Source organism: Bacillus rossius, chromosome 1, assembly GCF_032445375.1.
Source record: "Bacillus rossius redtenbacheri isolate Brsri chromosome 1, Brsri_v3, whole genome shotgun sequence".
Classification (NCBI taxonomy): domain Eukaryota; kingdom Metazoa; phylum Arthropoda; class Insecta; order Phasmatodea; family Bacillidae; genus Bacillus; species Bacillus rossius.
Window position 1 is genome coordinate 223345402 of NC_086330.1, and position 16375 is coordinate 223361776.

The window sequence follows — 16375 nt, forward strand, 5'->3', positions numbered from 1 at the left end:
AAGACATATTTTTTTTACTAATGTTAACTATGTTACTGTACTAAAAATTTTCATAAAGTGACATCATTAATGTTTCCTTAAAACATTATGCAATGTAAAATGTGGTTATTTCAAAGAAAGAAAATTAGGCTAGTTGTCTTTACAAAATGAATTAATCTGTTATTAATTGTACTGTAGAGCAAAGTCAAGTCATGAAAACAGTCATGAAAATGTACTGTATATTACACAGATTACAATTTTTTAAATTTTAATCAAAAAAATCTGATTTTAATAAAAAAAAACCCGATTTTAATAAAAAAAAATCAGGATTTTTTCATACCCTGGTAAAAACAAACAGCGCCTTATAGTCATGCTGTCCAAAGCATTCCAGAAGACTGAGATTACTGTTAAACAGGCTCTTGACGATGCTGATTTAATGATCGTTAAAACAGCAGTGGATCTTTTGTGAAGAAAAGGAAGTTCAAGTTTTCATTGTGGGAGAACATATAGATCTTTTAGTCTTAATGTTACATTATTCAGTACCAGGTGAACGTCTTACATTTGTAAAGCCTAGCAAAGGAAAGGATGAATCTGTCTTATATACACCTGAATCTTTGCAAACATGTCCTACTATTTCAAGAGAAACTATTCTACTGCTACATGCATTTTCTGGTTGTGATACAACATCTGCATTTTTTCGCAAAGGCAAGATAACTGCATTCAAATTACTAATGAAGCATGCAAAAATTAAGGAGTTTGTATCAACATTCATAGATGAAAATGCGACGAAAGAATCAATTGGCCAAGTAGGGTCAAATTTGACACTTGCTCTGTATAAAGCGCCTAAGTCTGAAACATCATTAGATAGTTACAGATATAAATGCTTCAAGAATGCTGTTGCTCATAGCAATAAAGAGGTAATGCTTTCGAATATTCCCCCTACCACTGCTGCTTATCTTCAGCATTCTCTTAGAGTATACCATCAAGTGCAAATTTGGCTTGGCCACAAACTTCCTCCTACCTCATGGGGTTGGCACTACGGAAAACAGAGAGAACTTGAGCCGACAACCACATTAGAACCTCCTGCTCCTGATAAACTGCTAAACTTAATTTCTTGCAGCTGTAGCAAAGGTTGCGAACGGTGGTGTGGATGCAGAAAAGCAGGAATGAAATGTTCACATATTTGCAGTTTGTGCCATGGAATGTAATGTACAAACACACCATTAATAAAAGTTGACAATGAATTTGATGACATGGACATCACAAATGACACAAGCTCTGATGAAGATGGTAGCTAAGATATCATACCAACTCAAAAGGAAATAAGGAGAGTGAGGTATGCTCCTACAGTGTGAAAAAGTGGAATAGGCCTACTGGGGGCACCATTAAAAAAAAGTGCGCCAAATTCTCTACCTCAAGGGTGGTGAGGAAATGAGAAATAAAGAGCAAACATAAATTTCTGGAAGGTACGCACTGAGCAATGAATTAAAGAGCAAGATTTGGTGACAGAATTTGCTACATTGAAGTCTTGAAATTGAAGAGAGATAGGAAGCAATAGAACTCAATTATCTAGGTACAGTGTAAACCAAAACATGGTCTCAAACATCAAGCAGCATTTCAAACTTCGGCATAATCAACTTGTTTAGCCCCAATATGAAGCATCGAGGAAGGGTCGGTTCATTGTGAAAAGTATTTTCTATTGTAGCTTCAAAACTATGGGTTAAACGAGGAAGGTTCTAGGGAACGTTTTAGTAAATTTTTGTTTGTAGATTCTTTTTTGTAAAGCTTATTTTTCTATAAAATTCACAGTTAATAAGTAATTAACAAAAAATGTGTTTTAGTGGCAATTTTTCAAGATGGCGGCGTTAGCTCAACTCGGATCGCTGGGGACTTATAGGATTCTCTTCATAACTAAATTGCAGACATCTCCACCAAAAATCAGCTTTTTTGTAATTTCTTTTTTTAAAAAACCTAAAATGCCTGGACTATATATAGAGTAGAGTATTTCTATTTATGCATAGTACACAACTTATCAGAAATTGCCCATTGACTAGAGTGTTTCTACTGATAGCATGGTATGCATAAAAGCAGCGATTGCCCATAGGTTGGAGCTTTTGGATGTTCCAAGGGGTGCTAAATTTCCTGAATATAGAACATGTATACCTATGTTTATACAGAGTAAGAGTAATGTCCATAGAACAGTACTGACTCTTGTTGATGTTTCAAGGGGTTCCAAAATTCTGTTGTATACAGTACTTGTGTGTTATCAGCTCACATGGGGTGAGAGTGTTTCTACTAACAGCATGGTTTGCACCTGTCAGAGGACTAGCAATAGGCTGTTGTCAATGCCTGTAGTTAAGTCAAAAGGCACTTACCGGTTTTTGTATACGTTACTAGTGTGCTTAATACTCACAATGTGTGGGATTGACTCTACGCATAGCATTGTATTTACCTAAGTGATGATAGCAAATAGGATTGTGTCGACCCCTGTTGCTATACAAAAATGGTTCTTACCATTGTACATATGTATACATTACTAGTTCGTTCATGACAAAAATTAAACGTTTGTTTATGTCGTAAAGTGGATTGACTATTGATAGCATTTATTCACCTGAGTGATGATGGCCCCAAAGGCTTGTATCAAACATCAGAGACTATGCCAAAGGATCTTTACTAAATGTTGAATACTGAACTTACATGTGCATTGCTCCCAGTGTGAAAGTGTCTATACTGATTAAAGAGCATGCAACTGACTTGGGTCAGCCCATAGAATGAAATAGACTATTCTGAATGTCTTTATGTGTTCTTATAATGTTGTATACAGTAATTTTGTGCTCTTTGCTCTACAGAGTGAGAGTGTTTCTACTGATATCATGGTACGTACCTGATAAACAAATGCCCTTAGGCTGGCGTTGTCTCTTGTATGTGTACCCTGGGCTTCTTACCAGCTGTTATTACAGTATTTTTATGCCATTTTCTCAACAGGGTTGGAGTGCTTCTACTGATAGCGTGGTATGAAAATGAACAAAGAAACCCCAAATAATTTGTGTTGTCTCTCTTTGATGTTTCCAAGTTTCTTTTTTACCAGCTGTTTTATACAGTACTTATGTGTTCACTGCTCCCACAGTGTGAGAGTGTAGATTCAGATAGCATAGCATGTACCTGAACAGGGATGGTCTGCAGACTGTTATTTTTTTTTTGTGGATTTTCCTAGATGCTCCTATCATCTGATGTATATAGGGTGTAAATGTGTTCACTGCTCACACAGTGCAGGAATGTGTTTACTGAGAGCATGGTACTCACCTTAGCGGCGATGGCCCACTGGCTTGTGTCGACTGTTGTGGATTTGTTCATGGGCTCTAGCAGCTGCTGCAGTAGGCGGCCGTGTCGTGGAGATATAGTGCGGTATTTCAGGGGGAGCGAGGCCAGCTTTGCCTCAATGTGATATGCCGCAGTCATGGTAGTATTGCGGTAAAAGCCTGGTGCCACCTGCTCGCCTCTGCTTAGTAATGTATATGGCCTGCTCCTCTCACTCTTGCCACCCTAGACAACCACGCACAAACACTGTAGCCACTGCGAAATGTCTTACATTTGAATGAACATAATAACCTTAAAATCATGTGTTCTATTTGTTAACATGAATTGTAACTGAGTTTGCAATTGGTCTACATTTTCTGCCTTCTGAAGAAAGCACATATTTGGCTTGTTGGGCAGCAGTCATCATCACTGCAATCCTAGGGTTTTACACTGGTTACAAATACGATCGCTACCACATAAATTCACCAAAATGGTGAGTGTGCTTGCTGTATGTCGTGAGAGTAGAATGTACAATTTATCTCCTAGCTCGATGTCAGAAGCTCATCTGCAGCTTCCTGTTGAACGAAACGCTAGATGTCTGCACATGATTGGGGCAAATTATCGTGTCGGTGGTTTAAATGCTGGGATTGGTGTCCGATTTCGGTTTTTAAAACTCTCAGAAGGTACAACACAAGACATGCTGTTAAGGACAATAGACAATCCAATTTCAAAGTACAGTTATTTAAGATTAGTGTAATTCTAATTAAAGAAAATAATTTTATTACATTTCGCGATGTTGAAATAAAAGTGTAGAATAGGGTAAGCTGGCACAATATTATTCTTAAAGGGCTACGATTTTGTGTGGATTCTTGTGGTGGCTTGCCAGTCATGAGGAATCGGCTATGTTTGGGCGTGTCCGCCGCTTATGGTTTATGATCAGGACCTCAAACAACACATCCGCCATCTTGAAATCCACAATTTTTGAAGAAATTAAAAAAAATTACAAAAATCTAAAAAAATTAGCTTTTTGAAATAATTATTGATTCTATTGATTTCCGTCCTTGATTCAATCCTTGCTCGATGCAAAAATTGTAATTGTAGGTAAAAAATAAAATATGGTGAAAAATCCCTAAAACCGGTATAAATTTCTCATCTAACAACCTCTAATTGATTCGATCAATTCTTGTCCTTGGTTCGATCCTTGCATGATTCAAAAAAGGTAGTTTAATGTAAAAACACTTATTTAAAAAAATATTATGAAAAAATATAAAAGTGGCTAAAATTCCTCATCCAAAAGCAGCCAGTAAGCTACCAATGTAAAATGTACAGATGAGCAACATCAATAAAAGTATTGAATCAACATCACTGTGTCTTTTGTGCGGGTGACCACGTGTAGAGAGAACATACAGACTGAGGCGTGTGGGCCGCCTTCGAGAGCCTAACTTATTTTGTTGTCTCCACATATAGCGTGACCCCCGCTGAGAAGGAACGTAATTCCATGCATTTAATTTATACCGGGGGAAACGGGCCTTGCCGCACACGGGCTACGTCACAGCCCTGAGGAGAGAGTAGCCGGGTCCACATGCCCGTAATACATGTGGTGGCACCCTAGGCATAACACTAAGTCTCTACGAACCTATAATCAACCCCCAGTGTGACAGCATTATTAATATAATTTTTAGGTATGCAGCCATGATATTCGATAGATTATAAAACATTATTGTTTAATAAATAAATAATGTAAATGGGAAAAAGTATTTGCTATTTTATATGAATTCTCTCTCTCATATATTTAATTTTTGTTGGCAATTTTGTTTTTAAATATACAGTTAACTTCAATGTTACAATATCAGTTGATAAAGAAGATATTAGGACAGAATTATGGAAGGATATTGGATTTTAATCCTTTTATTTGGATGCATGTTATTGCATTTGAAAAGGAATATACACGTAAAGTAGACTCCCGATTATCCGGGTGCAGATTATCCTGTTTGCGGATTAACCGTGCCATATTTCACTTCCATAAACCATAAAAACCAAAATAAATTTTTGACTTTTTTTATATTTGTAATCTATTGATGTGACTGAGCATTTTATGCTGTGATTCTCAACGAATAATGCTGCCAAACACGGTAAATGCATAGTTGGGAAGTATTAATATGCGTCATGAACTTCAAAACAGCACGAGCAATCATAAACGCACCCCTGTTAACCGTGCGCGCTTGTGTTCCACGCGACCTTGTGAACCGGGCTCAGGTTAGCGCCGACACGGTGTCGCTGCTGCGTGACTCACGCGACTGATACTGGCTCGTGTAGTTTTAAGTCAGCATTTGCTTTGTGTGGTACTGTTTTCTGTAGTAATATTTTGACAGTAATGTCTAATAAACTCAAAGGGAGCGTTCAAGTATTACGTAATGCAATTTTTTGATATTTTTGACCCCCCCTCCCCCCCATGTAACGCGCCGTAACGTTTTTCTGTACCCCCCCTCCCCCCTAGTAAAAGTTACGTAACCCCAAGTGACCATTTTTACCTAAAAGTCACAATTATGTGGCGTAACGTACCGGAATAAGTCACTAAAATACCTTTGTTATTGTTTTAATCGCGTTAATGTTATTTATTAACATTTGAAATGTCTTGTTTTTAAAAGCAAGAGCTTTCTAATGTTTTTTTTGTCCTAATAAATGTTTACTACTCAATCATACATTTAGCAATCATACATTTAATTACGTCGTTTTCCTGACTTGGCTCTGTCCTTACTCACTTTTTGCTTTATCCGCCATTGTTCTTCTCATGCATTCTCCTATTTTAGCGTTTTACTAATAAAGCTATTAAAATCAAATAACAAATTTTATTTCTAATAATTATTTTTACCTTTGGCAATGCAATTACAAACATAAAACTAACTGAAATAAAATATATTTGTCAAAATATAATACTATTTAAGAATACGATCGAACGAAAACGAAACACATTTAAAATAAAATTAGCCATAATTAAAATAAGTAGATTGTAAAAAAAAAAAACAATTAAATTGGAGTTTTACTGCTCCTCTGTCCATGGGTTTGCCAGGCACTCAGATTATTTCATTACTGGCATCCGGAGAGCAGACGAAGAGGGTTCCGGAATTGTTAACCCGCTTGCATCAACTTCGTCTTCGTCGAGCCAATCGGTATCCTCAGACGATGTTTCACAGCGACGCACAATGCAGAGAAGCTCATTTGCCCTTCTTGCAGCAAGTCACTGTGGTCGTACTCGACTTTCACGAAGGTATTGGGCAGTCTTGCCATGCATGTAACGATTGTGCATTTTCACACTCTTGTGGGATGTAAAATAAATCCCACAGGTTGAACATACTCGGTTCTTTAGGTCGGATTGTACTGATGGGCAAAATAAATCGTAAGGCATTTGCTTAAACCCTTCTAGAGGAGGCGACAGATCAACAGACAACCTCACAAGAAGTGGCGAAAACTTGCATGATCCTTTGTCTATCTGACTAAGTACCACGTGCTTGTTTGCAGTTTGAAGGATTGGGTAGGGTGGTGGCAGGAAAGTTTCTGGAAAGACAGATTTTAATGCACTCCTCAAGCGGGAACAGCAGGATTCATCCGCGCATTTAATAACTTGCAAGAAATATTGCGATTCACGGACGTGAGCGCTATACCACGCCATATTAGGTTCTGCTGGATCCTGCAAGCTATCTTCAGGGTTTCTATATTCCGCCGAAACATCGTAGTTGTCAATTTTCATACAGTCGGTCGAGTGTTTGGAGCACATAAACTAAAAGGGTTGCCATCTTGGGAGAACAAAATACGAACAATTCAATCGGGAATCCCCCGTAAAAAATAAACGAAAAGGGTTGCCAATTTGGGAAATTTTAATTCACTAGTTTTTTTATTAACCTTTCAGACTAATCGTCTTTCGTACCACAACATTACTGTTGTGATGAGAGAAAATGTCACACATAGAAAACAGTGTAATTTAAATATCAATACCTATATAATTTCTAATATGGCGATTGGAGTCTACGTTGACAACCGAAGTATAACGAAGCCACCCGAATAGCGGTATTTTTTGTTTTAACTACTTTACTGGAGTGACGAGAAAAACTATCACAGCTGTTGATATATATATATATAGGCTTTACGTTTGGAGTTAAAAAAACATTATTCACTAATCCTGTAAAGCAAGCAGAAGCAATTTTGTGAAGGTAAAAAAAATTTAAGTTATCATTACATTTGAAATTTTGAGAAAAAAAAGTTTTAAAAAATGCGTGAAAGAATCTGTCTCTACGCGACCGTTCTGAAAGGTTAAAAAAAAAAAAAAAAAAAAAAAAAAAACAATGTGACGTAACGCGTAGGTCAAACCCCCCTCCCTCCCCTGTAACGCATCGTAACGATTTACAAGGCCCCCCCTCCCCCCCAAATTCGTTACGTAATACTTGAACGCTCCCAAACGAGTGGTACTCGACATTAAAGACATTAAATCAGGCTGCGCTAGTGGCTTATCAAGGCAGTAACGCACTTTGTAAACAGAGCCGGGAATTACGTTAACAGGTTAAATAATTTTGTGTTATAATACAACACACTCAAGTTTTTTTGTTATGTTATTTTGAAATCCTATTAGAAAACAAATATATCTTGTATATTAAAAGCATTATTATTTTGTAACTGAAATGTTTTTAGCGCCTACTTAGGAATGCCTAGCTATATTAAGTAAACAATGCGTTTTGTGATTTTTTTTAATTTTAAATTTAGACTGTTCAATATTTTTTTGTAATTTAAATATACGTTGTTTAATCACTGTTTTATTATTAGTGCAATGTTTTCCTGAAACGAATTTGGACATTGCTATGAGGCGTAGGTGTTATAGTGTTTGTATCGACAGTCGGGATAAAAAAATATTTAATTAAATCATTTTTTCCCCCGTCATTGCTTTAACCGTGTTTTTCGATTATCCGTGGGCCCCTTGCCAGTCATTACCCCGGATAATCGGGAGTCTAATGTATATAAAATCAAAATTTACTACCTAAATAGTCACTGGACTTTTTATGTTTATTGAAAAGGAGTTTTAATCAAGTTTATTAAAATTTTATAATTTATTTTTGATTGTTGTAATGGATTTCAGATTTTTCTAATTTTTATATTTCAAAAGTTTTTATATGTGTATTATGTTTGTTGAGAAAGCTAAAGCAGTTTAAAGATGGTAAATCTATACATGAAAAATTAATTATATTTTTTTTATTATTCATTGCTATTTTTATTTGTTTAAATAAAATTTACAGCTATTTCAAGAAATTTTTTTTTGTGTTTACTTATTTTGTTTATGAAATTTGATGTATGGATTTGAATTATAGTATAAAATGTTAAAAATTTTATTAATAATTCTTGAAATTTGGATCTAACAATTGTAAGTAATGTAAAAATAATTTAATAATAAAATTTATTGTAAAGTATTTGAAATTTCCAGTAATTTAACAAATGAACTAAGGTATATGTGTACTACTATCTTATGCATTATTTTAAGCCAGTGATATTTGGTATTAAATATAAAATTTTCCAGCAGTTTTAGTAAGTATTTAGGTATGATTCTCCTGTGACAACTATACTGCCATATGTAAACAATATTTTTTACCATTTGTACCCATGTTTTATGTTACTGTTATTTTATTCAATATTGAATTCACCTTAACAATCGGAACTTTCAACACTTGCCATTACTAAGTACCGTGTTGGCAAAATAAAGTGAAATACTTTTATAATGGTGCAAAGCATGGAAGTTTTCTCCCTACTTCTTCTCGAACCACCATGGAGTTGGACCTTCATTACCCTCATGCACATAACCTTCACAACAGGTGGTGACAACATTAGGTAATGCAGAATGAAGTGGAACTCAGCGGCTCACCGAGACATGGCTTGTGGCAGACCCATACGGGGCAGTGTCATCAACGATGATGTACACGAAGTACACATTGGCAGATAGCACCAGGACCAGCAACGCCCCCAACGACACTACTGCGCACTGGCGTTTCACGATCTGGAAAATAACACTGAGTGCAGAACCTCATATGAAAACAACATTCATGAGTGCTTCAAAACAAAATAAATAATTGTGCCTCTTTAACAAATCTTGCAACCTGCAGGAACTATGAAGTACCATGCTCCTACCGACAAAATAATTATTTACAAATTTACTCTACGTTCACATATGTATATTATTATTCCTGAAATTATATATATATATAATAAGTACATCAAAACAGCTGCATATATATATATATATATATATATATATGCAGCTTTTTTGATGTACTTATTATTACCTATATCATAAGTATGCATCAATTTAATAAAATTTTATTGAATTTGAATTTAAATATATTTTTTACAGAATAAAGCACTTCCCAGCTTTGAAGACTCTTCCTGATTGCCAACCTGTCGCTTGCCTACTTCCAGCAGTAACTATCTATACTAATAATAAAACTGTTCAAGGCAAAAAAAAGTCTGTACATTGGTTCAAATGATGTAAAAACTAGACTCAAACATATCGTTTTTTAAAAATGTTGTCCGTTTGCCTCTTTGTTGGAGCATCAATCGAAAACTGATGAATTTTTTTTATCAAAATGTACTTTAGCTAACTTAAAAACTAAGCTATATAAAATTACAGAAATCCACCCCTAAGGGTAGTGAAAAATAGGTAAATAAATTAAAATAATTAATTATATCTCTAAAGCAAATAAGCATAACCAAAGGTTAACATAGGAAAACTACTAACCACAATTTTTATATTTTGTGAAAATCTACCCATAAGGATGTTAAAAATATTTTAAAAATTAATAATTATAAATCTGAATTTAATTAAGCACAATAAATGATTTATGGTGCCAATAACAAAACATAAAAACTACCAACCACAATTTTTATATTTAGCAAAATTCAACCACTAACAGGGTTAAGTAAGTTTCAAAAACTAATAATTAGAAATCAGAATTTAATTAAGTGTAATAAATGATTTTGGGAACCAATAATAAACATACAAAAACTACCAACCAAAATTTTTATATTCCGTGAAATTCAACACCTAAGGGATGTACAAGATGTAAGCATGTTTTTTAGATTAATAATTATACGTATATCCAAATTTAATTAAATGTAAAATAAAATGATTTTTAGGTACAAATAATAAATAAACTATTTGAAAATTACCAACCAGAAGTTTTATAATTTCCAAAATTTTACCCTCAAGGGTTTAAAAAGGGGTAGGTATGTTTTTAAGATTAATGATTACATCTCACAATTTTGTGCCGGAAATTAGGTTTTTCTGCACTTTTTTTTTATCTTTTATTATAGTTTTTAATTTATTTTTGTAAATTTTGTTTTTCAAATTGATTGGTTACATAAAGGTGTAGTTTTTTTTAAGTCGACTGTACCGCGACTAGTGATGGGACATGGAAATTTTCCCACCAGGTGGGAAAATATTTTTTGGGAAAATATAGGGAATTTGCCCAAATTATATTTTCCCACCCAAAAACTGGGTACCTATTTATTTGTCTTTTGTTTTAATATATAATTTATTATTATATGTTATATTATATATTTATTATTTACCATTTGGTTGCAGTAATTATTACTTAAGAACAATAGTTTCAGTTGGCAGTTTTGAACTAATTACTTCAAACATTTTCAATGTGACTGTTGGTTAGCATGCTAGAAATGTAAATAAACCATAACCTCAAAACTGTGTGCTATTGTGATGACTTTTGTTACTTTGTGGTGATAGTGTTTATGAAAGCCAGTTGAAATAAAAGTGTTAAAAATGGGAAGAAATAAATGTAGTGTTTGGAAAGTGTACAACGAAAGAGGTGATAAAACTGTAGACTGCAAGTAAGTATTGTGGAAAACATAAATTTGCAAATGTCACAAAAATGTCTGAGCATATTGTCAAATGCTATAAATGCCCAGTGGACTTAAAAAACAGTATTTTAAGAGTTGGGAAGATAACATCTCCAGTCATAAATGTCACAAACAATTTAGAGACTGCTTCTGTGCCTTCATCCATGCAATCAAACTCAGATGTAGGCCTAATTACTGCATCATTGCCAGCAACATCACATCTACACCTACCTGCCATCAGTAGTAATAGTACAATACCTGTTTGGAATGCTAAAGCTAAACAAAAACAACAGGCAATGGGAATGTTTTTGGACCGCATGACTAATGAAGAGAATGTACACTTGAATACGATGCTTGCAAAAGCTATATATGTTAGTGGGGTAGCCCTTTCATTAGTTGAACATCCCTTGTGGATAGATTTTTCAAAGCAGTGAAACCAGCTTATAAACTTCCCACACGAAAGTATCTGGCTACAACACATTTAGATGAACAGTATGTTGAAATGCAGACACTACTATCTGCAGAATTACAAAATGTGAAAAATCTAAATCTGCAATATGATGGGTGGAGCAACATTCCTAATGAAGGCATCATAAATTTTGTTTTGACTAAACCAGAACCAGTATTTGTTTATTTTATCTGCACAAAAGAAAACACACACACAAGTGAATAACTTGAAAAAGAAATTTCTTCTGTTATCGAAAAGTATGGGCCCGAAAAATTCCTTGTTGTAATAGGAGACAATGCAGCAAATATGCAAAAAGCTTTCACATTAGTGCAACAAAAGTTTGATCACATAATTCCTTTAGGATGTTTGGCCCATACCCTGCATTTGTTATGTAATAATATTCTGAAATGTAAGTCTGCCGGAACATTTATGGCAACTGTTGTTGACATAGTCAAAACAATAAAAAATACACAGGTTTTAAATGCTTTATTGGAACAAATTAAATCAGAAAGGAATTGTAATGTAAGTTTGAAGTTGCTGTGTAAAACTCGCTGGGAGAGTTACCTTCAGTGCCTTGAAAGTCTTCTCGACTGTAAAGTTAGTCTTCTGATCTTATCAGTTCACGGAGAAGCAACAGCAACTCTTACAAAGGAAATGAAAACACGACTTCTTGATGAAGCTGTATTTTGGGTCAGGGTCGAAAAAATTAGAAATATTTTAAAACCAATAGTTTCATGGATTACTATACTAGAATCCAATGACTGTAACATTCACAAGGTTTACAAAGCATTCAGTGAAATTGAAAACAAGCTAGTTGACTTACTTCCACAATCCCCTTTATCAGCTTCAGAAGAGTCAAGTATTTTAGTGAAGTTAAAATCGAGGAAGGCTAACAGTATACGAACCATACATTATGCTGCTACCCTTTTGGATCCATCAACTCAAGGTCACTTTCTGACAAAAGAAAAGCAGGTAGATGGCATGGATTTCATCCACTCTCTTTGCATTAACATGAAAGCTGACGTGGTGAATGTTATGAAAGACTTAGCTAATTATCTGTCCAAGGAGGACTTATGGGGTAATAAATTCATATGGATAAGTGTGGAAACAATGAATCCAGTAACATGGTAGCGGGGATTATGTGGAACCACAGCGTTATCAGAAGTGGTTGTTCGAATTTGAACAGCTCCAGTAACATCTGCAGCCACCGAGAGATCCTTCAGTACATTCTCATGGATTCATAGCAAGAAAAGGAATCGCCTCACAACTTCTAGGGCAGGTAAAATTACCTACTTGTCCCACAACTGGAAGCTAATGCAAAAGCAGAACTCATCCCAGGGACAGCAAGATAACCAGAGGAAATATTCCAAAGATGTAAGTTTATCTTAAGTCCCAGCATGCTCTTCCTCTATGCAAGTAGTACATGAAGAGAATCGAAGGTACTGTCAGTTTTATTTATTTTATTTATTTATTTATTTTGTGACATGCCCATTAGACAGATTTTTTATTTTTTTTATTTTATTAGCTTCAAGCGAAAGTTAAGCAGTAGCAGTTCAAATGATGCAGACGAAACTGACTCCGAAGCATGTGAAGAAGTTACCTACGTTGAGTCAGATAACGAAACTTCTGAAGATGAATAAATTGCTACGAACTATTATACAGGGTGTCTACCCGATCTAGTAAATGAAATTCCCTGATTTTTCCAGGTTTTCCAGGTCTAAAACTGAATTTTTCCAGGTTTTCTTTAACACAATTACGACAACTGCATAACAATACATTGATGGGTTTCAAAGTATTTCAACTTACTTAAATTAGTAAAAATATTACCTTCTTCTAGACGTGGCCAAAGTGACTCAATTGATGGCAAATAAAACATGCTGCTACAAATATTTCACACACTTACTTTTGCAAAAATCATTAGTAAAAGGAAGCTCCCGTCAATTTCGCAGTGACTCAACTTTTGCGTCTATAGCACTTGCTTCATAACAAGCCAAATCCAACACTCGAGCCTTCTTAAACAGCAATGCCTTGATCTCCTCGTCAACTCTTCTTTTTTCTGCCTTCTTCTTGTCTGTAGCTTCCTTTTCTTTTTGTTTTGTTTGCAGGGCTTCCTTACGCCTACAACTAGCATTTCTTACATACTGTAACATGGACTTGATGATATCAACATGCTCTACACCTCCAGAACGTTGAACAAAGTCATACACTTGTATTTGTGCAATCAGTGTTTCTTCCTGAAAGTTTTCAGTCAGCAGATTAGAATTCACTGAAAATCCTCTTTCCAATGATGCATTTCCATCATCATCCTCACAAACTTTAGAAGGCCTGTTTTGGCAATTACTGTATGTGCCTTAAGAATGAGCATCCACAAGTGATCAAGGCGCCCATCTTCTTGAGAAAAAGACGAGAACAGTGCTTCAGAATCTTGCGAGGAACATACCAACTGATATGATCACTCAATGTTATCAGCTTCTTGTCCTGATAGCCACCTGTTTAGAAGACAACATTATAAACTGTACTTCACACGCTGTTTCCTCACACCTGAATTTAAAGCCATAGACGGACATAAGCTGGAAATTCCTTTGGTAAGTTTGTACTTTAAGGGACTTTTGTCTTGAAGTTTTTTTACCATAACCTTTGGACAAGTCCTAACATCATTTTTCAGTAACAGGACAGACTTTTCTGGTACTTTCTCTTTCTTGATGGCATGGCGTACTGCATAACCCAAATTGATATTGTTAGCAGTCAATAGATTTACCTGGTTATCAACATCCAATCGAGATACATTGCGTTTTTCCCTAAAGCTCTTCAGTACCTCTGGTTTCAAAAACTTTCCTGCCAAAGCTAATAAAATGTCTACCAGTGAATCATACAGAAAAGGTGCCATGGGTGCTTCACTTTGGAATATTGTAAGAAACAATTCCAGCTCTGATGCCAAAGAGTGGAAGAATGTAAATTTTACTTCTAGAAGATTATCTTTATGAGCACTTTTCAGTACATTGAAAGACAGATGAAATAGAAACTTCACTAACAAATTTCTTTGGAACATTGTAAGAAACAATTCCAGCTCTGATGCCAAAGAGTGGAAAAATGTAAATTTTACTTCTAGAAGATTATCTTCAAGAGCACTTTCCACTACCTACATTGAAAGACAGATGGAATAGAAACTTCACTAACAAATTTCTTTAGGTGGGGTAACGTTTTCATGGCACGCTCAGCAACTGCAGTATTTTCTAACCATCTGATTGCAAAAAATTTCTTGGGAAAAAGCTCTGCTCTAGTTATTCTAATGTAATCTGCCCTCCTTGCAGGTACATGCTTAAACAAAAAGTAACTGTGCCTCAAAAAACTAACAACGTCCCATTGTGTAGCAGAAATTCCAGTTTTGAAAGCACCATGGACTGTATGAAGCCCACAGCTACCAATTTCTAGCAACGATGGCGAATCTTCACCAAAAGTGTCTGTGATATGTATTTTCAAAGCTAACAAAAATGCCCAGTTTACGTTGGGGGCATCCATATTTACTTAAAATTAAATGCACCTGTCGTAATCCGAGCGCGGGAACCACATGCCGCAGCACATACGTCATCAGGATAACAGACCAGCTTGAACCAGTTTGTATCACGTGATTTAACGCAACTTCCGAATCAGATGGTAAATAAAAGAAAATGGACGTGGGAACTGTTCGTTATTTGCCATTTAAAAATAAAAATGGGAGGGGATACACTTGATGCTACGTCAATGCAAGCTGATCAATAAACAAAAAGGTATTGCCAACTACAACCTACCAAACAAAAATTCCCTGATTTTTCCAGGTTTTCCAGGGTCAGTATACACCCTGATTATAGTGCACCATAATTTGACATTTCTGCAAGTTGCAAAGAAATTACTACCTATATTATAATTGTTCATCTCTGTAGTAGCTTTGAATATATATACTGTATAGAAGTCGCCAGCCCAGGTTAAAATTTCTAATACGGTTTTGAGGTAGTTGGTTAATTCACCGCCGCAATCGCCACCATCTCTGGGGCATCGACTTGTGGTGGTCCCTAGCGGACAAGTGTCGAACTCTTCAAAAACACCCCTTCCCCCTCCTGTTGAACGACCTTGAGCTGCAGTGAATGATGGATGGGGGGTGCGGGGAATGACAGCGGGCGACAGTACTGCGCTCTAACGTGTAAATAACAACTAAGACGATACAGGGCGTTACGGCAGCGCACTGCAGCGGTGAAGTTCCCAAGCTGCTCATCATAAGCTTCTGAAAAACGTAGAGTAAATCCTATCCACTCGCGACTTCTATACAGTATATATATTCAAAGGTAGTAGGTAGTTTTAGTAATTAGATATAGATATTGGTCGAGATCGTAAATTCCAGAGTATTCCTTGTCTTTAATCATTTAATACTGTATTAAGGCCTATCAAGTGAAAATTAATTAAATATGCATAGTATTATGTGAAACACTTGAAGGGCAACGGGAAAGAAAGATCAACGTCCATTTTTTTGGCAAAATTAGTTACCAGTGGAAACCGGTAGCTTAGAAGTGACAGAAAACATCTGTGAAATCATCCGGGCCAGAAAGATCATAGTCCCTTAGTTATAGCAATAATAAGATAGGGGCTAACGGGCAAGAATGATCACAGTCCTTGCGCCGACGGGCAAGGAGGATCAAGGTCCATTCTGCCTCCCCACTCCAGTCCAGTCCACTTCACTCCAGCACCATTCCTGCAGCTGTGTTTTGTTTACTGTTTTGTCAATGCTTT

At 35.7% G+C, this 16375-nt stretch overlaps 1 protein-coding gene across 4 annotated transcripts in view; it reads right to left on the reverse strand.

Moving 5' to 3' along the window:
• LOC134527318 (glycosaminoglycan xylosylkinase) overlaps positions 1-16375 on the reverse strand; it is a 135546-nt gene that overhangs the window by 102191 nt on the left and 16980 nt on the right. For 3 of the 4 annotated variants that reach the window (XR_010074155.1, XM_063359878.1, XM_063359879.1), the window contains exons 2-3: positions 9179-9310; positions 3283-3522 (exon numbers count right to left, since the gene is read on the reverse strand). Coding sequence is in view for 3 of the 4 variants with exons in the window: in XM_063359878.1 (XP_063215948.1) it covers positions 3283-3522; positions 9179-9310 (372 nt within the window). In the remaining variant the exon portion in view is untranslated. The remainder of the gene's footprint in view (positions 1-3282; positions 3523-9178; positions 9311-16375) is intronic. The other variant, XM_063359880.1, reaches the window with a different exon arrangement.